The 23,110-nt window shown below is 38.4% G+C and overlaps 2 protein-coding genes across 7 annotated transcripts in view; one reads left to right on the top strand and one right to left on the bottom strand.

The window, feature by feature from the left end:
* Nucleotides 1-23,110, bottom strand: part of otofa (otoferlin a) — a gene marked incomplete in the record, with an annotated part of 101,651 nt that overhangs the window by 17,902 nt on the left and 60,639 nt on the right. For 5 of the 6 annotated variants that reach the window (XM_014009998.1, XM_014010002.1, XM_014010000.1 and 2 more), the window contains 27 exon segments: nt 141-216; nt 324-461; nt 569-598; nt 766-932; nt 2,074-2,236; nt 3,985-4,146; nt 4,221-4,340; nt 5,648-5,719; nt 5,953-6,114; nt 6,592-6,726; nt 6,838-6,962; nt 7,224-7,416; nt 7,545-7,697; nt 8,672-8,788; nt 9,760-9,850; nt 10,282-10,382; nt 10,578-10,698; nt 11,465-11,651; nt 11,761-11,869; nt 12,885-13,108; nt 13,241-13,427; nt 13,599-13,785; nt 14,913-15,072; nt 15,551-15,635; nt 16,464-16,526; nt 16,962-17,093; nt 17,605-17,659. In XM_014009998.1, the coding sequence (XP_013865452.1) occupies nt 141-216; nt 324-461; nt 569-598; nt 766-932; nt 2,074-2,236; nt 3,985-4,146; nt 4,221-4,340; nt 5,648-5,719; nt 5,953-6,114; nt 6,592-6,726; nt 6,838-6,962; nt 7,224-7,416; nt 7,545-7,697; nt 8,672-8,788; nt 9,760-9,850; nt 10,282-10,382; nt 10,578-10,698; nt 11,465-11,651; nt 11,761-11,869; nt 12,885-13,108; nt 13,241-13,427; nt 13,599-13,785; nt 14,913-15,072; nt 15,551-15,635; nt 16,464-16,526; nt 16,962-17,093; nt 17,605-17,659 (3,515 nt within the window). 6 annotated transcript variants of the gene reach the window in all.
* Nucleotides 19,446-20,838, top strand: LOC106518640 (inositol 1,4,5-trisphosphate receptor type 1). The gene is made up of 2 exons (XM_014010007.1): nt 19,446-19,747; nt 20,152-20,838. The coding sequence occupies exons 1-2, from the start codon at nt 19,633-19,635 to the stop codon at nt 20,439-20,441; spliced, it is 405 nt and encodes a 134-aa protein (XP_013865461.1). The 5' UTR covers nt 19,446-19,632; the 3' UTR covers nt 20,442-20,838.

Here is a 23,110-nt window from a genome sequence, read left to right as displayed (position 1 = left end):
AGTATTATACATGAGATCGTATTATAAATGAATAAATACGGTATGTGCCTGGAAAATATTTAATACCTCCCCTTTAAGTGTGTAAAAATAATATCCACCACCTGATAAAACTTTATAACAGTAAAAAAAAAAAAACCTACCAGCTGCTTCAGCTGCAATCTCAAAGTCCTCTCTTTCCTCTGCTTCTGCCTGAGCTGCCTCCTGAGCTCTGAGGGTCTGACAGAACAAGAACATTTTAAAGAGTGAAACCATTTATTTTAAAACCACACACTCACACAGACACCAAATGAGTAAATCAATCAGACTAGAACAGAATTTAAAACCTCCTTCAGCGTCTCAATTGAGGCGAAATATTTGGACCACCAATCCAGCACTCTCTCGTCCAACTCCTCCTCTTCCTCCGCTCCTCCCTTCTTCTTCTTTTTCTTCTTCTTTTTCTCTTTGTCGCTCTCTTCTTCAATCTGACGAGAACAACGCAGACAAAACCGATGCTAGTTCGTATTTGCTGTTAAGCACAAGTCAACCRCAGTGCACATGAACTGCTAAAAATCTACTGGAAGATACTCACCATGTCAACTTTTACAACAGCATCAGACATCTACGACAGAGGGCGTTACATGGAACATCACAAGGATTATTACACATGAGGGATGATGCAGGTATGAGTAACATATTCAGGTCAAAGGAATGGGAGGATGCTACACAGAGATATAAATATAAACTGAAAAATTAGCAGATTGRAGTCAAGAGAATAGAAAATCTCACAGCGTCTAACTTGACGACCGTGTCCATCTTACGCATCGGGGCCTCTTCTTCCAAGCTGACGATTACGTCACCTGCGGGGCGAGAGAAGGTGCGGGAAGAAAGGCTGGGTAAGGWGCGAGGAAGGGAGCCGCCGTTAGTTAGAACCATGTAGCCGTTCATTAACTTAGCTGGAGGGAAGCCGACGGTTAAAGACAGCAGCAGGAAAGGCAGTGGGATGCAGGCCAAGGAAGAGAGGAACAAGATGGAAAACAGAGGTAAGGTTCAGTCAGGAAAGTTTGGTCAGAGAAAGAGTAAGCAGAGAAATCAGCAAAGTTAATAAAAAGAAGAATATATTTTTTGGGAACTCGAGAGTTGAGTTGATGAAGAATGTCTTTTAAATGCTACAATAGTTACTACATCGAACACACAACAACAAATAAAACACTTCTWTACTCAGAGTTGTAAAGTAACYAAGTACAAATACTTTGTTGTTGTACTTAAGTAGAATTTTTGTGTATCTGTACTTTGAGTAATTATTTATCTACTTTTTTACTTCTACTTCTTACATTTTCACACAGTTATCTGTACTTTCTACTCCTTACATTTTTAAAAAAGGCAAGAAGTAAAAAGTCGTTACTTTTATTTCATTTTTGCTTGTTTTCATTCCAGCTTGTTATTGTAAAAAATAAATATTATCCATATAAACTGTGCCTCCTAGATAGAGTGAATTTAATTATGGTTGAATGAGAAGTATAAATATATAAAACTCTGATACTGTATTAGTTTGTACACAAACAAATCACGTCACACTGCAGCAGGACATAATCATTAAAATAAAAGGACTGTACTTAAGAAGTATTTGTATTTCATGAATTATATTATTACATTTGGCCGCAGCCCTCAGATAGACTTTCATTTTGGGGAAAAGCTTTGTGCAGCTTTGATATATGTATATAAACAGAAACAACGGGACTAGTGCATCCTAAATTTAACATAAAATAATTATTTTAATACGATATAGTCATTTCTGCATTTTTTGGGGAGGTCACCTCCTAATAAATGTCATTACAGAAAATCTAACAGCTCATTTTAAATCAATACTTTTACTTTTAATACTTAAGTACAAAAATTTCAGATACTTTTACTCAAGTAATATTCCTAAAGGAGGCTTTAACTTTTACCAAAGTAATTTTTTGGTAAGATACTTGTACTTTTACTCAAGTATCACTTTGTGGTACCTTATACAACACTGTTCTACTGCATCACACATATACTGTACAATAATGTACTAATGGATGACAATGGCACATCAGAATGTAAACTAAGCACCTGCGTTGGCCCAGTTGTTGTTCGACTTGTCTGGAGGACTGTAGATGAAACGCCTCAGGCTGGTCACTGCATGGGATCCCACCAGGATGTAGCGGCCAAACGCTCTACAGTCCACCACCCGGATGTTCAGGGGAGGGTGAAGAAGCTCGTTTTCTGGAAGGTCCTGTGGTAAACATTAGGGAAAACAGAAACTAAGGGTGTTTTCACACCTGATAGTCGGCGAGACTCGGTTCATTTGGGGACCAAATTTGCCACATTGGTTTACATTTTCATACTGCGCTGTGTCAAACAAACACAACCTTTTGAGGTGGCACTGCATCAAGAACCACCAAAGGAAATGATACAAAAACCTTACTTCGAATGTTGTAGTTCGCTTCCTGATTTTGGAGCAGTCTCTGGTCCGCTTGGTGTTTACATGCATTCATGCACAGGTCACTTCAACCGAACCAGTACCTAGGTTTTCAGGCGGACCAGAATTTGCCTTTTTGGTCCGCATCAGAGCTCAATTTTGCATTAAAACCTTCCCAAACAAACCATACTTTCTAGGCAAACGAACTAGAGTTTGATTAAAGCGGACTAAACAGGGCGTGTGTGAATACACCCTAAATTTCAACGTGTGTTAGGGTGTATTCACACCAGGAAAGTTCTTTGGTCCGCTTGTTTGGTTCAGACCAAAAGTGGACTTTTTTTATTCGTTTGGTGTGATTTGCATTCACATTGTGCTTTTTTGCAAACAAACTATAACTTGTAAACAAAGCCACAAGGGTGACGACCATTTGTCCCATTAGACAGAAATGACGGGGGTAGGGCTGCCAAGATTAGTCGATTAGTCGATGACTAATCAATTATTAAAATAGTCAATGACTAATTTAATAATCGATTAGTAATTTTTTTTGTTCTTTACTTTGTTTTTCTCTCCAAACTGCTTTGACACCTTCCACTGCCACATCTACCTTTCTGTCCTTGACACACATACACAGTAGTGGTAACTGGGGTAGGCCGTGGATGTCCCAAGACATTATACAGACAGGCTCTGGTATCATGGCTACCCGGAAAACAGAGCTCAAAGTGTGGGATCATTTTAAGAAAATGAAAGAGAAACCTGTGTAATATCTGCAGAGCAGAACTTACCTTCCACAGCAATTATTTTTAGTTAGCATATAGCTCAAATCCAACGATGGTTATACAATAGCAGCTGCATTCTGGCGTGATGAGCTCTATGTTTTATATTCAATTAATGTATGATCCGATAAGTCGACTAATCAAACAAAATAACTGGTGATTATTCGACTATAAAAATAATTGTTTGTGGCAGCCCTAGACGGGGGGCGGGACTGAGAGCACAGACCCAGAAAAAAACACAGAAGTTCTGCGTGCTGCAGTTCTGATGCGCACATTTATGCTGTTAGTACAACTGCAATACCATTTAAAATATCAAAAGCTGCTAATTTAATGGTGGTTTCACGATGATATTCTAATTTTGGAGCGACGTCAGTAAATGTGTCCCGCAACCCAAAGGAGACGAGGTGTGCTGCGTGTTCTGACCCACTACATGCTGGAGACGATGAATATGATTTCAGTTTATTTAGCTCAGCGATGGTGGCCTGTGAAGTCCAAATAGGTGCATGTTTTATGCAGTTGGTTCGGTTCGAAGCCGGTCTGTATTCACACCAGAAGTGAACTGAAGCGAACTGCACCAGAGTTTGTTTGGAAGTGGATCGAGACCAACTCAAAAAGCAGGTCTCGGTCCGGTTGTTTGATCCGCACCAGAGTTCACATGAGTGTATWCACACCTGCACAAAAAGTCCGGACCAACGCTGGAAATGAACTCTGGTCCATTTCACCAGGTGTGAACACGACCTTAAACTCAATTTTGTAGGGTTTAAACACAACAACAACACGTAAACTCACCACTTCAAACCATTTGACCAGAGTGCTAAAATTGGGATTCTTCTTGTAGTTTTGAATGAGAGCAGACTGAACTCCTCGACCCGCACACTCAATGTCCACTCTGGGTCGATCAACTTGAGCTAGGTTTATCCTCTTGAGGTCCCTTAATCCCCAGAATAAAACCTGAGAACAGAAATGGCTGTAAGCGAAGTGGTTATTTACAGCCCCAAACATCCAGTCCTGCAAATAAAACTCACCTCAATGCGGTAGCGACTCAGAACAGGCCGTATACCCAGCGGCACAGGGAGGATGGGTCCACGCTCGGAGTCTGTTGGTCCTTCGAGGGGCGGAAGGTCRGCTCGGCCTCCCTGACCAACCTAATGAAAGTGTAAAACAGCTCATGACACATCTGGAAGAACCAGATCAGGTTTATTGTGTGAACGCTTCATCACATTCACACTAATGAGATCATTTTTTTCTTCCTTATGTTTTTCGGCATCTAACTCATTCCACAGGTTTTGTGCTATTTCAACAATTCATTTATCAAAACATTCAGCTCATTCATGTGAGGGGTGCTACGACTTTTGGTATTTCAGCTATATATACTTTTTTTTAGCTATTTCACTTTTTTTAGCCACTTTTTTGCCATTGAAAATGGAAAATGGAGCTGTTTTCAACGTCCTTAAACTCTTTTAAAATGTTTCTAAATCTTTACAAAACCTTACACAGTTTTTTCTGGTTATGCTCTTTTTCACTTTCTTGTGCTAATTGTAGCTAATTTTATTTTATTTTTTTACTAATTATAGCTTTTTTTGTTTCAACTTATATTCAGCTTTTTTTTTTTACTTTTTTGTGCATTTTTCCGCAACTTTGTGCTATTTATGCTTCTTACAGATGCTTTCTGCTATATTTAGCTATTTGCTGAAATTTTGGCTAATGTTTATCTGCTATTAGCTAACGTTTTTTGTAGCTRTTACAAACTTTTTTCGACTGAGTTCAGCAAACTTGTGCTTATGCTTCCTTATGCTAATTAAAACATCTGCAGCTATGTTTTAGCTATTTTACTGAAAATTTCAGCTGTTTTAGTTATCACTTTTATGTAATTTTAGGAATTTTTAGCTAWTTTTCAATTACAAGTATTTCAACTGGGTGCTAATTTCAAATTGTGGCTGCTACCTTCAGCTTATATTATGCTAATTTTAGCTATTTTATGCTACTTTAGCTATAGATCTACTTATTTCTGCTGTTCTTGTGCCTTTTTCTACTTTTTCTGCTACCTAGTGCTATTTATGCTTCTTACAGATGTTTTCAGCTATTTTCAGCTATTTTAGCTCTTAGCTTTTAGCTGTTTTCAGGTTTCAACTAGCTCCTTTTTACTGTTTTTCTGCAAAATTAGGCTTGTTTGCTTCTTTCAGCTTTTCAAAATGAGCTCACGTTTCTTATTACATATTTTCAGCTCAATTTCAGCAGCTTTCAGCTTAAGTTTTTAGCATGAAGCATTCACACCAGCATTTTTGCTGGAAATGCAATTTCTCTAGTTTGCTTTTGTTTTTCTCGGTGCAACAACTGACTGCAAGAAGTGATTAGAGGTCGAACAGTTGTCGGCGGTAGTGCAAAAGTTAAAAACAGCACAAACAGTAAGACAAATAAGTTGAATAATAAATGGAAAGATCTATGAAAGAACCTTTATTTGAGGAATAGCAAAGTTATGGACGGCGATTAGAGCTCGCCTGATCTCCTCTGCATTGAATGGTTTCTGTAAGCAGCAGAAGAAGCAGAAAAAAAACAGGAGAAACAGAAAGGTGAATGCAAGAGGAAGCATAAAAGGGAATAGAGGATAACCACAGAGCTCAGTTCATGAAACTACAAAGAGTAACACACGAGTAAAAACTGTTCATGCAACCCAAAACTCAAAAAAGCCACTGTAGCATTTCAACTACAAGTAGCACCTTAAAGCAGCAGAACTACATGTTGTGTTGCATCTTGTACCTGCAGAAGCTCAAAGGCAGCCAGCAGCTCACCAGCGGTGCAGTTCCCTCGGTAGATCTGGTAGTACTCCAGCTGCGGGGGGAACCTGGGAGGCCCGTAATGCTCATCGCACATCTTGATGGTGGGCTTTGCAAACGTCCGACCTATGTACTCTGCCTTACCCTGTGCACCACGTTGTGTGACAAGCAGCAAGCCAAGACGGTGATGGGGGAGAAAGGGAAGGGGTTAGACACAGGTGGGGAGGTGCAGTTATCAAAACAGCCACTTGGTGTCAGTATTGGCCAAAGTCGTTGATGCAATTAAAGAAAAAAAAACTTGAAAACTGAATCATCTCATTGATAATTAAAAGGTACAAAGAGCTAGTTTGAAAATAAAACATCTAACTTTGTTCCTTGTGGAAGTGCTGCAAAAATGTTTCGACCCCTTGCAGCACTCTTGGAAAAAAAAAATCAGCCACAAATTTCTTTTAAAAACCAAAGCATAATACTCTATCATGCCAAGACGAGGGGAGAAAAAAAGAAGGTTGTGAAGATGAGGGTGGACAGACATCAGGGATGGAAAAATAAATCATGTTTAGTTTAAAAATCTCATTTCTATTTTAAACAGCACCACATCTATTTTCTACGTGCAGAATCCTACCACAGTGTCTTGGTCATAGATTTCGACCACGATGATTGGAGGGTCGTCTCTCAGCTCACTGGCTTCTCCGAACAGCTCCACATCATCAAACACCAGCAGCTGGTCCCATGTGGGGCAAAGAGTCTCACTCAGAACCTGTAAACACACAACCATGCAGTTTGCACAGAATCAATAAAAGCACATGAACACGGAGAGGTGTATATGTATACTGTATATATATATATACACAAATGGAAGTACTGTTACCTCAGTAAGCTGGCTGTGTGTGGAAAAGAAGACCCGAGCGAAGGGGTCTGAGAGACCGCTGCTGTCGGCAGCAAACAGACTGCGGGCCTGGTACATGTGAGCTCTCAGCTGAAACACCTGCTTCACTGATACACACGCACACACGCGCGCGCACGCACACACACACACACACACACACACAGACAGATAAACTACTTCACACAGAGAGATCAATAAGTCTCATTTAACTTTCTGAGTGGGTTTGGTTGTGTTTTATTGATTTTACACTTAAAACTGAAATGTAAATAAAAAGAAAAACTGAAACAAAACTTAATGGTGAAAAAGAAAACAATGTTATCAGTAAATAATCACGTTTGTCATTAGATATAAACCTGCACAGTGCTTACTGTTGTAGACGAGGCTGACTGGAGGCACAGAGTGAAGACCGGGGCCAGTTTTAGCTGCTGTAATCTCCTCAAAACCATTYGGGAGACCGCTGAGGAAATCCTTCCGTTGCTTGTTGAGGCCCAGCCACAGATATAACTCCAGTTTAGCCTGAACCGTCCAGCCTGCAGGACCAAAGCCCTTTTTACCAGGCAACTGTGGACACAGGTTACAACAATAACAGGCTGAACATTCACAAACAGATCTTTGAAACAAACCCAACCAACGCAATAAGTTAATAAAGGATATGAAAGAAAAGTGCAAACATGGAGCTGAGATGACACCTTGAGAAAGACAGCTTTGACTTTTCCACAGTCTTTGCCCATTTCTTCATCCACTATAGAAAACAGGATATCTTTGGAAGGAATCCGGGCGTAGGCGATGCGCTTATGGTTGCTCATCATCCAGATGAAAACATCTGGGATGCTGTGCTGAGGCTGGCAAAATACAAACCAAAAATAAGTTACTAATATTTTCTTTAGCAGCGGTGTATAGTAACATGTACATGTACATTTACTCTGTAACAGTACTTTAGTATTTTTTTAAGGATTTGTAATTTTACCAAATTTATTTTTTATACTTAACTTTTACTTTTTTACTTAAAAATTTAACACCTCATTACATGCTACAAGYTTAACTATGACCAGAACTCATCATGAAAGGAATTGTTTTCTGCACTTTAAAAATTTAAGTGTTGAATATTTTTATCCAAGTTATGTTCCACTAAAGGCCCTGTCACACTAGACAATTTATGCCAACTTATGAACATTTTAAAGACATCCACGTTGAAGATGGAATTGAAAAAAATCAACAGGATGCTTCTTTTCAGCATGGAGCTACAAACTGATCAAATATATAACCTTTATTAGCAATTTAGACATGAAAAATGTTTCATATGTTGACAAAAGTTGTCTGGTGTGACCGGGCCTTAACCGAGTTGAGTAAATGTAAAGAAATTTAAAGTTTTTCTTGAAAAGACAATGTGTCAACTCGGTTTAGTGGAACCGGCTAAATAAAGTCAACACTTCATTTTTTAGTGTGTGTACTTTTAATTTACCGATTACTGTGAGCAGTTTTACGACTTTTACTTAAGTACTTTTCTTATCATTGAAACTAATTTTTTACAGTCATTTTCTGTTACTTTTACTTCCACTCAAAAAGAAAAATGATTGGTTGACTTAACCAAGTTATGTGAAGTGGTTTCACCAAACTAAGAAGAGTAAAGTAACACAAGTAAATCTCTTTACATTTACACATCTTGACTGAGTGGAACCACGTCACATAACTTGGTTAAGTAAACTCAACAAAACATTTTCTGAGTGCATTTTATACATAGTGGTCTTTAGTCCTTTCCCACTTAGAATTATGTGATTTTTACTTTTAAAAATGTAAAAATGTGGAGGATATCTACCTCATCAGYGAGGAAACGAAGTCTCTGCAGGAAGTGCTGCGCCAGCTTGAGTTTGTCTCTGACTGTGTTCTTCTTTACCTGCGTGCGGATCTGCCTGGCCTGTTGTCCCATGCTGTCCTGCAGGAGCGGGAAAGTGATAATAATGCTCAACAGCATGATAGTAGCAACCATAATTCCTTCTACAATGAAAACATTTGTATGTGAATAGCTACTAATTAAAATGTGAATTAAAAAAATGTCAAATGTATTTTCTACTGTTTTCCTGTTTCTCATTATTCAACTTATTCCGTCTTCTTCCACATCGCCACGCTACTCCTCCTGCATACTTTGTCCTATAGTTGCCATTGTAATTTCTATCTGTAAAGGTCCTGTGCCAAATGATTGCTATGTCTTCTGGTGCCTGTACAACTTGTAGTTTTTTAAATATTAATGTTTAAACTTTATTCCAAATTCATATAATAGGAGTCAATGGGGCCTTGAAATGGTTCAATACTGCCCCCAGCTGTACTCAACTTGGTACTGCACCATAGTTTTTAATATTTAATCTCAATAGTTCAGTGTTTACAATACTAATATGATTGTATTTTGATGTTTTACTATAATATTGTCTTAATACTGCTCTATTGTTGTAATATTATGCAGTTTAGTGTCAATAATTGTATTGGCAATGTRGCCTCTTTCTGCACACATACAAACCAACCCCTGCCACCACCTTCTGCCACAACTCCATTGGTATAATGGACTATGTCATGAACTTTCATGTGGGAGATCAGGGTTCAAAACCCAGCTAATGCAACTTTAAGAAAAAATCTCTTCAAACTTCATATTGTCACACAATTACCTTAATTCTAAACACCTGCTGACTTGACAGGCACAAGCTGGTATAGAAAACACATTTGAACTTGGTCAAAGTTCATTCTGCAAGTCCAATGCTGCAGGCAAAGCCATGCTAYGTGGCAATGCACACTTGTTTTTACATCATAAAAACCCATGTCTAGTTTTGTTTGGCTTTCATACCAGCTTTAAGCCTATTTAATTACAGCAGTGAGATTAGAAGCCTAATTGCGTCTAAGAGGAATAAACTGTACCATCTCTCTCATGCAGGATTTGAGTCGTTCTCGATCGAGTTTGGTTCTGCCTGCTTGGTTCACATCTTTGTTTGCGAGCGTCACAAACCGACTGYAAAAAAAACAAAAAACAGTGAAAGTAAATATATTGATAAAGTCTGCATGACATATATCCACCTGCTTTGATCTTATAGGTGGTGATTATACAYACGAGTAGTGCGCTACTCTAACAGAGTCACAAAAGAGATTACTAAGGTAAATAAAAAATAAAAACTGAAGGACCGCCTGCTTTCCCCATGGCACACTTAATGAATGTTTGCTTGCAAAGTACTGCAGGATGAATATGTCTCAGAGGAAGCTGACTGCCTTAATTATGAAAAGTTATTTTTATTGACACAATTCAAAACAAACAAGGCACCAAACTGCTGAGATCTGCAGCAGCTTTTCCTTCTATTACCACTGAGGGAAACTCTCGGCTCTCATAGGCTACCAGTCAAAACGCCCGTTCTAGTTCATGATACATCTTATTATTGGGCTGATTACCTGCAGCCGACACTCAGCTCCTCCAGCACTCCCCTGAGTCTGCGCTCTGGAAAGGCCTTCTCCGTCTTAATAATCTCTTGAACATCATTCAGTCCCTCTTCCTGGCGGGGCGCACAATGAAACGGAGCGTAAAACACACAACGTTATCGGCAACATGTAATTAATTCACAACATTGTTATGTAATAAAGTACCAAGATAAACTGAAGTTATCGACACTGTAAACAAACCTGCTTGTTTAGAGAGTCGTTGTGTGCAGGTTACTATTATAACRTGGGAGTGAGTTTGAGTTACTGACCAGCTTGTCTGCAATCTTATCCATCATGTTTGAGTTATAAAGTCGTCGTCTCTGGTCCTGCCACCAGCTCTTAATGTAGACACACGGCTTCTTTTCAAAGTAGGGCAGGTGGAAGTAGTTTCTGGAAAATACAAGTGAAATCAAAGTTGAAAAACTTGCAGCTTACCTACTTATAATGCAGTTGAAGAAGCCTAATTTCTCACAATATTAAGCAGGGCCRGCCCGCGGCACAGGCTGTAAAGGCAAATGCTAAGGGTGCCGTCCATCTAGGGGGCGCCAMAAACAAGTTACTCAAGTTTATGAGGGAAACTTGTTCTGTGGTTTTCTCAGCTGCTTTGTTACTAYATGAGGTTATATGGTGCAGAGGATGTTTCGTGATAAAAGTATTATGGTATAACCACAAAACAAAACAAGAATAATGGAAATTTCAGTTAAAGTTCAGGTTAAATTCTGGTTTTCAGTGTTCTACCTTCATGAATTATTAKTTGTTGTTTTATTAATCCCAAGAATTTAGTAAAATAGATGCATAGTTTTGAGTRGATCATTCACAACATTTTCCAGGGGAGTATAATCCCAGWCCCCCATAGAACTGCTTCACTACACAGCTGCTCATTAACATGAACRGGTGTTYCTCWTTGTTRTCAAGGATGCTGYCATTGCTGATATTCCTCTATTTTAACTGGCAAACTGGTTTCTAAAGAYAGAAAATGACAAAGACAARCTGTTTTATGCTAGTGTGTAAATTAGCAGTGACGATTAAAAAACTGCACAGGGGGCGCCACCTAACATGTTGCCCAGGGCATCAAATAGTCCAGGGCCGGCCATGATACTGAGAAAAGACGGGTAATGAGTTTATCAGTTTCCTGCATGGCTCAGTGACCTCTGACCTGTCAGTGATGAAGGGCTTTAATGGAGGAGTTGATGAGACCGAGGCCAGGTTGCCGGCYTCGTCCGCCTCATCCTCACTGGAGTTCTGGATCAGCTCGTTCTCCTCCTCTTCGTTCTCCCCGTCTTTCTTTTTCTTCTTTGCCGTGGATGATTTGCTCACGCCATCTATCTGGTTGCCATAATTACCTATTGCATAAGCAGTTTCAAGAATTACTGTAGCTATTGGTGTCCGTTTACGGTCACGTTGCACTGTTGTGTAAATCTAAAATAATAAGGGTGGAACACATTTTATTACCTATTGTAATTTCAAAACWGATTGGTTTGTCACCGATCTTCCTGTCAATCATGGTGGCCTCCAGGAAAGACCCAAACAGGAAGAACTCTTCCATTTTCCCTGTGGCACTCTAACAGGAAAAACAAGAAAAAATGAGCCATTTTATTTCACAGTTCTGGAGAAGTATTATTATAAATAATTGGCCGCATAAATCCACCTAATTATTTTTTATGCACTGCTGAGCTACTTTGGGTTTTTTACTTTCAGTGTGTAAATGTACAAACTTTCACCAAAATCTCAGAAACTTGTAGTAGGAACCAACTTATTAGCATTAATTTTTAAAGAGTGTCAAAAAACACCAAAACATACAAATTGTACTTTAAAATGTGTGAYTGGACAACACAGTGGCTCAATTATTGCCACTGTTGAACGAATTCTAGTCAAGTCTTACAATGATTTTTGACAAGAATAATATTAAAAACAGGCTACAAAATCTTAATAACACAACTGCTTACTTTCAGGTTTTGTACTGCAAATTTTGTATTTTAAACTCTGCCATTACACAGAGAAAAAAATCCCCCTGATGGTCCACAATACATCTTGGGATGGAGTGGTCAGATTTATTGCTGGAAATGGATAATAAAATTAATCTAAATCCAGGACTTTAAAAGTTTTTTGCAGGATTCCCTTACTGGAAGAAATTCAGCCATTTTCTAGGTTTCATTTGGGGAAAAATATATCTCAATTTAGTCAATTCCAATCAATAACATCACAACTTATGTCATTCTTTTGTTGAAAATGCTTGTTGTATTCAGACAAATTTATTCTATAATTTAAAGCAGATTGGAGGGCAGCAAAATCAGCTTTTGAGTAGGAGTCACTGGATAGATGTGGAAAAAGCTAAGAGTCTGGTTATTTAAAGACAAATAATTGGTATTGTAGCCAATATTTTTTATTGTTAGATTTTACTTTGTGATAAATTTGCCCTAATAATAAATAGAATGTCTCCATCCACATCAAACACCTGTGCGGGTGGACAAATTTGTAAACAAATTAGTATAATACTTGAACTGAAGTCAGGAGCCACACAAAATGAGTTCAGGGTGGACATCCCTGCTCTAAACTATGCATCAACCCCCTCTGACCTCTGAGATGTTGGAGACGGACTCCATCTGAACCTCAGTTGAGCTGATGACTTCGGGTGCCGCCGTGTCCAGGATCTCTACAGCTACAGAAAGCAGGAGGCGCGCTCTAAAKGACACGCCTTCTCCCAGCCCGTCGTTCAGGTCCTGGTGCTCGTCCATCAGTGTGTACTGACGGGTGGAGCCATACATGTTGACCCAGGCTGGGCCCAGCGTGGGCAGGAAGCCTGGAAAAGTTACAAAAATAAATCAAAGAGTGAAAACTTTTCCATTGAAGCAGTTGATTATTGAACTTTACAGTTTATTGTTGCAAATGAGACATTTGGCTTTYGCGCTGCCTTGTGTGTTTTGACTCGTACCTTTATCGCCATCATTTGATATCTTGCGCAGATCGATGAAGTGGGTTCCTATGGCGATGTCAGTGACCTTATCCGAGTCTCGTATTTGGACCTTGATTCTTTTGCAGAGAGGAGGGAACAGCTCTGTGAAGATGACCTGCTCATTCCAGATTGGTTCATAACTGCTCTTCTGGACCGAAGTCTTTCCCTGTAGACAGAGGGAGAACAGAAAATTACAGAAAGCTAAACTGAATGGACTTTTTCTTTATGAACACATATAATTTAAAGCACATTTCATGACAATCATTTTCTGTGGATCAACAACAGCAAAAGGAAGCAGCAAAAACACAGCAAAGAGATAAAAGAGGAATGTCAGAACCTTTTGACCAGCAAACTGCACTTGAACGTAGGGGTCCACCAGGTCTCTGTTCTCTCCACTGAACGCTTTCTTCACGTTTGCCATGATGCTGGTGTTCATTTTGGGAAGACCCTCTGCACGGTAAACTTTTACATAAATTCTCGCCCACTGCCTCTCGGCAGGGATGCCTTCTGGGAGCAACAGATTTCTGGAGCATRAAGAAACAAATACATGAACACAATCTGTAGCTGCGTTTCCGTTGCAAATGTGCGCAAAACTTTGTCGATATTCTGTTAATGTCTAAAAACACAGTTTCGCAACTGCGGTGTTTCCATTAAGTAAGAAATGCTATTAAAGTCACGCATGAAAATTGTTGTAATTGTAAATGTTCACGCGATAAGTCATTACAAACATGGCGGCAATAGATGTAAGCACATAGCATATTGCTACCACGACACTAGTGCTCATCATCAGAGGCGACGTCGGCGTCTTATTGAGGCTTTCGAGTGACGAGACCCTTATACTTGGGAGTGGTATGTTGCGTTTTTGGGAAAATGTAGTCGGTGAGTTTACTGCTTTCTTTTACTACTTCAGTGATTTTACTACTACTTTTACTTCCTGTTATCTTCGACATGTCTTTTTCTCCAGTTGAAACAGCCAGTTCTTGGTCACGTGACTCCTGTGATGCGAAAAAAGTGTTTCCATTGCAGTTTTGCAAAATATATCAATTTTGATACAGCCGAAAAACCACCTCATCCTAGCGCAAAACCATTTTGTTGAAAAACGTAATTCTTTTCAAAATTGACGTGTTTCCATTGAGCAAATTTATTTTCGAAATTCTAATTTGCGCTTTTTCACGGTGAATGGAAACGCAGCTACTGACTGGATTCAGGTTTTATTAAGTGCACCGACTGTAACAAAAGAAGAGTCTGTAGGAAACTCTTCAGGTGTATAATGGTGATAACATTTGGATATTAAAAACAAGAATTTCTTTGACAAATTTTGGCAAAAATTAGCAGCTCATCGTTTTTTACAACCAGAACATATTCTTAAAACAGAATCTTTTCTAGTAGCCACAGCTTCTCAGCCTAAATGCTTAAAAAGTGCARTACAAAACAGATTTCCCCCTAAAGGGCAAAATAAAAGTCCTGGCATTGCACTATTTTGTGCTGTACAGCATCATATAAGATTTTATTTTTATACGTTTGTATTAAATGTGTAAAGTACTAACTTTTTGGGTACTGCTCTGAGCAAAAAGTGGTAACATTAAAACCATAAGTATACTGTCTTATACTCAAATATTTGGGTTCAGGAGGATAAGTAAAATCTTATTACCCCTCTATGTCATCCTCATCTGTTTCATTGGCTTTGTGTGGGGTCTTGATGTTGTCACCCTTGCTGACCACCGCGATGTCACACTTAACGTAACCTTTGCATCCCGCAGTGATGTCGTCTGGATCCGACAGGATGGCCCACTTGTGGTAGAACTGGTGTTCTGCGATGAATGTCAGTGAATAAGTATGCAAAATGCTTGATTGGCAAAATGCAGATTCATGTTAATGAATGGTTAAAAGATAGGGTGCAATTCACGATTTGGTTCGAAACTTTAGTCTCACGGTTCGATACTTTTTCGATGCAAAAAAGAGAAATGTAACTTGTAATTTATTGAAATTAATTATGAACATTTGTTTAACCTCAAAGGTACAGTTTTTAAATTAAATGTTAAGTTTCTCAGTGGATCTGCGCTCAACATTGCAGCCTAGGTGGAGTAGTCGAACACAGATCCACTGATCCTTCAACACAGATCATCTTTAGAAGACAAGCTGATAAAATAAATTCAAAATATCTGTATTGTTCCATACAAAGTGTGTATTGAGCACTGTATTGAACAGTTCGATACAGATATATATGTATTGTTGCACCGCTAGTTAAAACAACTTGAGAGGCATAAAAGCAGCTTTAAAGAAGCTTACCAGGCTGAGAGTAAACAGTCCCCACATCCATCTTAAAGGTTCCAACTAATGTTCCACTTCGTAACAGGTTTTTAGAATGAATAACCTAATAAAAAAAAGAAACCTAAGACTTAAATCACACTAAACTTGTGAGTCTGATGAAAACACTCAGCCTTAATCTATGTCATGTTATATATTTTTGTATTTTTCTTTAGAACAGCAATTTTTTTCACCATAACAAAGTTATCCTTTAGAGGAGACATATCGTGGTTTGAAATCCCTCTTTTTCCCATTTAAACCATGCAATTGGGGTTTATGTGAAGTAGAACTGCAATGAATTCCTCCTTGTTGTAACTCTACAAGCCCCTCTTTCTGAYGCGTGTCTCAGATCAACTCGTTTTCATGCTGTCTCTTTAAATCCAAACGAGGCGCTTTAAACCCCGCCCCTTTCCAGCTTCTAGAGCGGTTCATTCCAGTTTGATAGAAGGGTTTACGACTCTACAGCGGTGCTATTATTATTTTAGTTTTTCATAAATGAATTTAAAGATGTCAACAAGGAAAGACTTGTCCATCCAGTGTYACATGTTACTGAGCCACAGGAGAATGAAGACCACCAAACTGTAGTTGGTAAGTCCAGACCTTATTTAGCATTTCTGTCGCAAATTCTGTGATGTAATAGTTCAGAAAACATCACAGAAAATACAAAAACCTGATCGGGGTGAAWCATATGACCCAAACAGAATATAAATATATCTAYGCTGTACTGGGAGACACTAAATTAAACTTTTCTGCAATCCTAGATACTCCAAATGCACCACAAAATGCATTTACTGGCAAAAAATTTGGATTTTGCATGATAAGTCCCCTTTAATATTAATATAAACTATATTATTATATTTATGCTGTGCTGTGCACAATTTGTTAAAATACTCACCGAAATCTTGATAATCTTGTCAAACATGACATCAGGAGGGACGTGGAAATCAAAGACAAAGTACTGCAGGGAGAAGAGGAGAAAATCCCAAAGTGAGCACAGGAAGTGTCGGGGGGCTGTTCTCCTTAATCTCTCTGCTCTCCAGTGTTTCTGCCAGCGGGGGGATTTTCAGTCAAACGGAAGGAATCAATATCAAACTAACTGTCACTTTCATTCGCTGCCGGGCTCAACAAAGAGGCTGAGCTCTACACCTTCCTCATCCGCACCGAATTGTACTCTGAATTTACAGGGAAATCCTCTCCCATCACGGGATTATTACAGCGCAGACGAGCCTGCTTGGATCAGTAACGTAAGAGTTCCACAAATCCCTCATGACGGAAACTCACTGTTATCTTTAATGTGAGTTGAAGAAAGTTTAAATTTACAGGAAATGTTTTATATTATATTGTAAATGTTTCACGTTTGCAGTTTGAGTGTTGAAAGTTGAAATTCTCCCACCTCATTGTAGTACGGGCAGTTGGTGGACTCTTTCATAGATGTGTGCTTCTTGTCGTCTCCCACTTCCACACACACCACGGGGTCCATGTTCAGACCTATCAGCTGGCGAGCCTCGATCACCGTGATGCTGATCTGATGGCAAACAGAAAGGTTATTAAAGTGATTAAAGCAGACTGAAAGCAATAACCATCCTATTCATTCAGGACAGCATCTGAACAGCGACATTTTAAATTCAATTTTTAAAACCCGTATTTTCTGCTCCTACCTATTATCTCCTTTTATATTTTAGATTCGGGCAACTTTATTGATTCATAGAAGGTTAATTCACTTAGAGATTACTACCTAAAGAATTGCACAGCAACTTTATAGAAACGTGTTGAATAAAAATACACAAAAACAGAAACAAAACAAGATCGACGAATAGAAGAACATAACATAAATGTTAACATTTAAGATATTGTCATGAATTAAACTTGAACTGATTCCTGTTAGAAAGGGAATGCCTGATTTTAAAATGTCAACATTTACTTTTTAGAAATTAAACATATAAAACGTAAAGATTTTATAAGACAAGAAATGAGGTTTGACAATCACACCAAATGAGCTTTTGTTCAATCAAACACAAACAACACAACAAACACACCTGATAGTCAACTGGCCTCCCAGAGCTCGGCTCCATCTTGATATCTGGCTTTGACCTGAAAGAATAACAACCCAGTCAGGTTCCTATTGACTGAGGAACTACATGCTTCTATAAGGAAAAAAGAAAGAAAACCCAATTTCTAATTAAAACATAAATGCTCTTTTCTGATTCTAATTTGTAAAAATTAATCTGAGGCTCAGTGCTGCATGTTGCTATATTCAAGCCAAAGGAAGAAGTGACACAAAACATTGAACAAACCTTAGAAAAGATTTTTACTTCTTAGGAAATAGAAACCCATGAAATAGAGCTTACATCTGTTTCCTGTACTAAACAATCACAACTTCTACGGCATCTGTAGAAGTTCCTGCAGCGGCAGACTTGAAGGAAGCAAAAGACTCTGCTTGTTAAGCCCTAATGGGTTTTTAGATGTAATTTCCGCCTGAAAATACACAGCAAAATAAATCTTGAATAGCTCCACAGTTATAAGGTCTAAATGCTAACTCTTGGTGTCTCTGTAAAGGTAAGATCTTAAAGATAATTTGTTAAGTGAAACCACTATTGTAACTCTTACTGTGCCTGAGTTATTTGTGATTAAATTAAGAAAATTTGTCATTTTTTAGCCTCGCCTAATTTTTTTTAAATCAACATTGTAAAACACAATGAAAACTCTTGTGAAAACCCAGGAATACACTTGGATTTTATACATCTACATCTTGAGAAAAACTGTAGCAAAGTAGGACTGAATAAGTTGAAGTATCTTCATTTCGCAATGGTTTTAGTGAGCAGTGTGCCAGGCGGAAACGGCACAATTCAACCAAGTGTACCCAAAACTGTGCCAAATGGGTTTTTTACTTTACAAAAGAGAATCTGGTTGAATAAAAGTGTTGATTTCTATTGTAGGACTCATTCTGCATATGACATAACCTTTTCTTTTGACATTTACACTGTGCATCATCAAAATCTACTATCATACTCTTCACCCACGCGCCTACAGAAACGTAACTCCGCCTCGACGTTTTACGCAAGAGGGCTGTTATGTATACTGTCGGTTACACGTGTAGTGTCTAAGAGTGGGGGCCTCTTCTCAGGAATGCACAGATGTGTTATGCCTCTCTTAGTTCTCCAGCTTCAGAGCTCGGCACATATTACCATATTAGGAAAAGGAATGCTTAAGGTATACCGTGACAAAATTTATGGTACATCTGTTGAACTACAATGAAGCCTATAGAGCCTTATACGCCCCCACCTTGAACTAAGGCTCAGGGTGGGGGCGTACAAGCCTGTACGCCCCCACCCTGAGCCTTCGTTCTTCATTTTTCTTACTTGGTGAATCATTTGGCTTGAAGGCCACAATTTCGTTTTTGGCTGTAATCTCCTGGACTGCAAAATAAAGATTCTTGCTGTTCAACCAGCCTGTTTCAGAGTTTCTCTCTTCATTGAGCAGCAGCAGTTCTGCAGAACCAGAAGACGTGGTTTTTACACCTCACTACCTCATTGACAAATTAAATTGTTTTTATTTATTTATTTTTTCAACATTTTTAGTCAACCGTAGCACGGAAACGGCTGCACCGATCAAAGTGAAATTTGGCAGGAATGTAGATGTGTCAGACCTACATTGCACCAGCAAACGTTTTTTTCATTAGACCCAATATTTGAGGAGGGGGCTCCATCTTAATAGGTGGTGTCTGGACATGCAAAAGGGCTTATAACTCAAAAACTATGCAACATAGAAACTTCAGATTTTTTTTTTTAGCTCTGATGAAGGGGTATCCATCAGGTCCATTCTGATGATGTCTGAGTTCTGGTGCATTGGTGCTTTGCATAAGTGCGGGGGGCATATATGCTACCGCTATGCAGTATCTAGTTTATCCACCTGAGAGCTGCATGTTTGGTTTAATGAGATGAGAGAAAACAAGTCCATCTTACATAGCGTAAATATTCCTTTTCCTTTTCCTCCAGCGGTCATTCTATCATCGTTTAACGGGGGACAACAAATCTGAAAAGTTCTTCAAGGTGTTTTATGAGCGCATGAAGCTGGCCCAGCAGGAGATCAAAGCTACCGTGACAGTCAACACCAGTGACCTGGGCAACAAGAAGAAGGATGAAGAGCCACCAGACAAAGACTTGCCAATGCGTAAAAAAGGTTAGTGGGGTAATGAGTTCCAAAAAAATTGGCCAAAAGTTGAGTGCCTCTTTAAGCTGCTTCTTGCCATTCACAAATCACATCCAGATTTGTAGAGGGTGGCTTAAGTCTGGCTTAAATGTTTTGCGAAAGCAGCTTTAGGGTCACCAATACAACACGAGGTGAACAAGAAGAAGAAGGTAATCTATTTAAGTCACATGGGATATCAATGAACAGGAATGTGTTGTCTTTTCTGCACATAGTTCTCAGTCAGCTGAATTCCTAGTCTTTACCTGCTCTTTAATATATACATGCCCTCAAAAAAATTAGTTATAAATGTCTATTTATACAAATATTACAGTAATTTCTCTTATAAATATTGCTCTCTAAATATCTATTGACTCTCCTTTTTTTCCGTTGTTTAGTGAAAGATGTGCCAGTTGTTGCGATGGTGACTGAGGAAGTGAAGGAGCAGCTGATCGAGGCCTCCGCCGTCACCAAGAAGGCCTACACGACGTACCGGCGTGAGGCCGAAGCCGAAGAGCACCAAGCTGCCGCCGACGGTGCCCCCGTCCCGACTCCCGACAAGAGCCAAGACGAAGAAGAAATGAGCGTCATTATTACCATCATGCAGCCCATTTTACGACTCATGCAGCTGCTGTGTGAGAACCACAACAGGGATCTGCAGGTCAGCCGTTGGATGAGCCTGTTGTGAACGTGGGCTCGTTGTTGTTGTGACCATCGGCCACGGTTATGCAAACACTTCTGGCACAAGTTTTAAATTTAAACTTATCACGCTCAGTTATACAGAAACGAAACCACGTTGAAAATAGGCACCAGCTGCAGAACTTCCTGGTGCAATTGTTTCCATATCTTTTATGTCTTGTTCTGGTTTCATTCTGAAGCTATGAAGCTCCTGTCGCCCAGACAGAACACTTCCTTTATGCAAGAATTCTGTTTACTCTTAAAACGGGGGATGTTTTTAACGTCTGAGAGGTGACTTTCATCCACAACTATCAAAATGAGCATTAAGCTACTATTTTATTAATTATTTTTAACCAAAATCAAGTGTTTTATATGCACATGTAATGAGCAAAATAAAGATTTTTTTTTATTCGAATAATAAAAGTGTTGCTTACCAGAATATTCTACTTACTCCAAAGAACCATGTTTTAGCACCACTAAACTCATTGCTTGCCTCACTGTTTTGAACTGATTTTATTTTAAAGTCAGATGTTTTAATATTAACATCATGAAAGTGAATAACAGGTTTGATAAAAAAAAACAATTTCTTTATTTATTTCTTTATTACTTTTATTTATTTATTTATTTCTTAATTAATGAATTTTTGTTTTATTGATTTATTTATTGATTTTTTTGTTATTCTCTAGAACTTTTTACGCAACCAGAACAACAAGAACAACTATAATCTGGTGTGTGAGACTCTTCAGTTCTTGGATTGTATTTGTGGCAGCACCACAGGAGGACTGGGCCTCCTGGGACTCTACATCAATGAGAAGAACGTGGGACTCATCAACCAGACGGTGGAGAGCCTGACTGAGTACTGCCAAGGTCCCTGTCATGAGAACCAGGTGACTCATCGACACTCTGAACGTTATTGTAGTTTTAACATTTCACTTTTTTTTTTCATTTAGATTCATTTAAAATCTGCCTTTTACATGATGAACCTGAAACATACACTTCAAATTTGGAAGAAAAAGCAGAATTTTCTGAATGTGAATGGTATTAGTTTGAGTATCATTCAGCTGCCTATGACAGAAGCTTGTCGTGTAACACCAGCCAACACTTGAACTGATTTCAGTTCCTTCAGTCAGCGCTAAAAAGGGAATTACCAGAGACTGAATGTAGGTCTTTGTTCAAATCTGTAGATAGAGAAAAGTCCATGTCGAGCATTTCTGTCTTTGTAAATGTTCAGTTTTCTGGTATCCAAGTAGTTTTTAATGTAGGTGATAAAATGAAAATAATCAAACATTTATTAAAAAAAAAGACTGGACCACCGGAGGTGGGGTTTCTTTGCATTTAGTGGCTTGTTGAAACCCTGTAAGTTGGTGTAACATCATTGGATTGTAAAGTTTCGTACAGTATGAGTTAACCCTTTAATACTCACAATATATTTCACAATGTAGGGAGTTTATTTTGGTCATTTTTAACCTTTCCATTTACAAGACAGCACAAATGCACATTAATACAGAAAATAAATAATAATACACAATCTTTGAATTCCTGTCAATGTCAAAAACACAAGGTATAGACTAAAAAAGTGTAGGTAGAAACATAAGCTTTTTGAAACTTCACTTTTTATGCTTGCATTATCAAAACCAAAGCAGCACCGTCTTTCCTATAGATTACTCTAAAGGAAATCTCCAATGAAATTCTAACCAAATTTATAACAAAATCAAGCAACTGCAAACAATCATAATCAAACCTTGCTGTGTTTGTGTAGCAAATAATTTTTATACATTGTTTTAAATTTAATGTGTGAAAAACACCATTTTAACTCTTCAAAGTAATTATTACAAACATAAATCTCTCTAACAGAAGTACAGTGGCGTTTAATATTTGTCTCAAGTGGCTTTGTGGGAATTTTTTTATTGTGTTATTAATAGTATCATCAATGCCTTAAAAACCTTTGTCAGAAATGTTTCAGTTGTTTCTGTAAACTCCCGGTCACCTGATCAACCTTTAGCCTTCCGACGGGAAAAAATTCACCCATTGAAATCCATTATTAATGCCACGAAAAGAGCAAAAACACTGTTGCGTTTTTTATACAAGCATTTTGGTTCTAGTTGATCCACATTTTTGCAGGCTGAAGAATCCTTCACACCTGCCCAGAGTTGGTCACCTTGACTAAAAACAAGACTACCCCGTTGGGTCGATCAGGCTGCTGAAGCCCAGTTTATTCACTTCAAAGTGAATAATGAACCACACACCCATGTTGTAAATCTGTGATTCTAATTAAAAGAAATTTCTATATCTCTATCTTTATTTGGGCATTGAACAAATATAAATATTTTTGAGAATATACCTTATTATACACTGAACATAAATATCTGACTTCAGCTGTGTATATCTAGCCATAATGGTAAAAATGAGTCAGATTAACGTTCTGAAAAAAGTATTTATTATAAACAAATATATCCTAAAGTTTGGAGGTTTTTTGTAATCTTAGTAAAAGCATTTAAAGAGTCAAGATGTTAATCTTTTTGAACCTGTTCAGGAAATAATTTTATTTCTTGTTTGATGTATGATGACTGGTGTCAAAAAAAGTGATTTTAAAACTAAATTTTATATAAGATTATGGTATATTTAGGTACATTACAATGATTTCAATTTTGAACTCCTGACTTTTGTCTACTTCTGGTA

Source organism: Austrofundulus limnaeus, unplaced genomic scaffold (genome assembly GCF_001266775.1).
Source record: "Austrofundulus limnaeus strain Quisiro unplaced genomic scaffold, Austrofundulus_limnaeus-1.0 Scaffold64, whole genome shotgun sequence".
In the NCBI taxonomy this organism is placed as follows: domain Eukaryota; kingdom Metazoa; phylum Chordata; class Actinopteri; order Cyprinodontiformes; family Rivulidae; genus Austrofundulus; species Austrofundulus limnaeus.
The sequence above is the reverse complement of the archived record's forward strand: the minus strand, read 5'-3'. Positions and strand labels throughout refer to the sequence as shown.

Coding starts and splice junctions, on each gene's coding strand:
- LOC106518640 (XM_014010007.1), top strand. CDS start 19,633: ATGAAGCTGGCCCAGCAGGAGATCAAAGCTACCGTGACAGTCAACACC. Junction 19,748..20,151: donor CTTGCCAATGCGTAAAAAAG/GTTAGTGGGGTA, acceptor TCCGTTGTTTAG/TGAAAGATGTGCCAGTTGTT.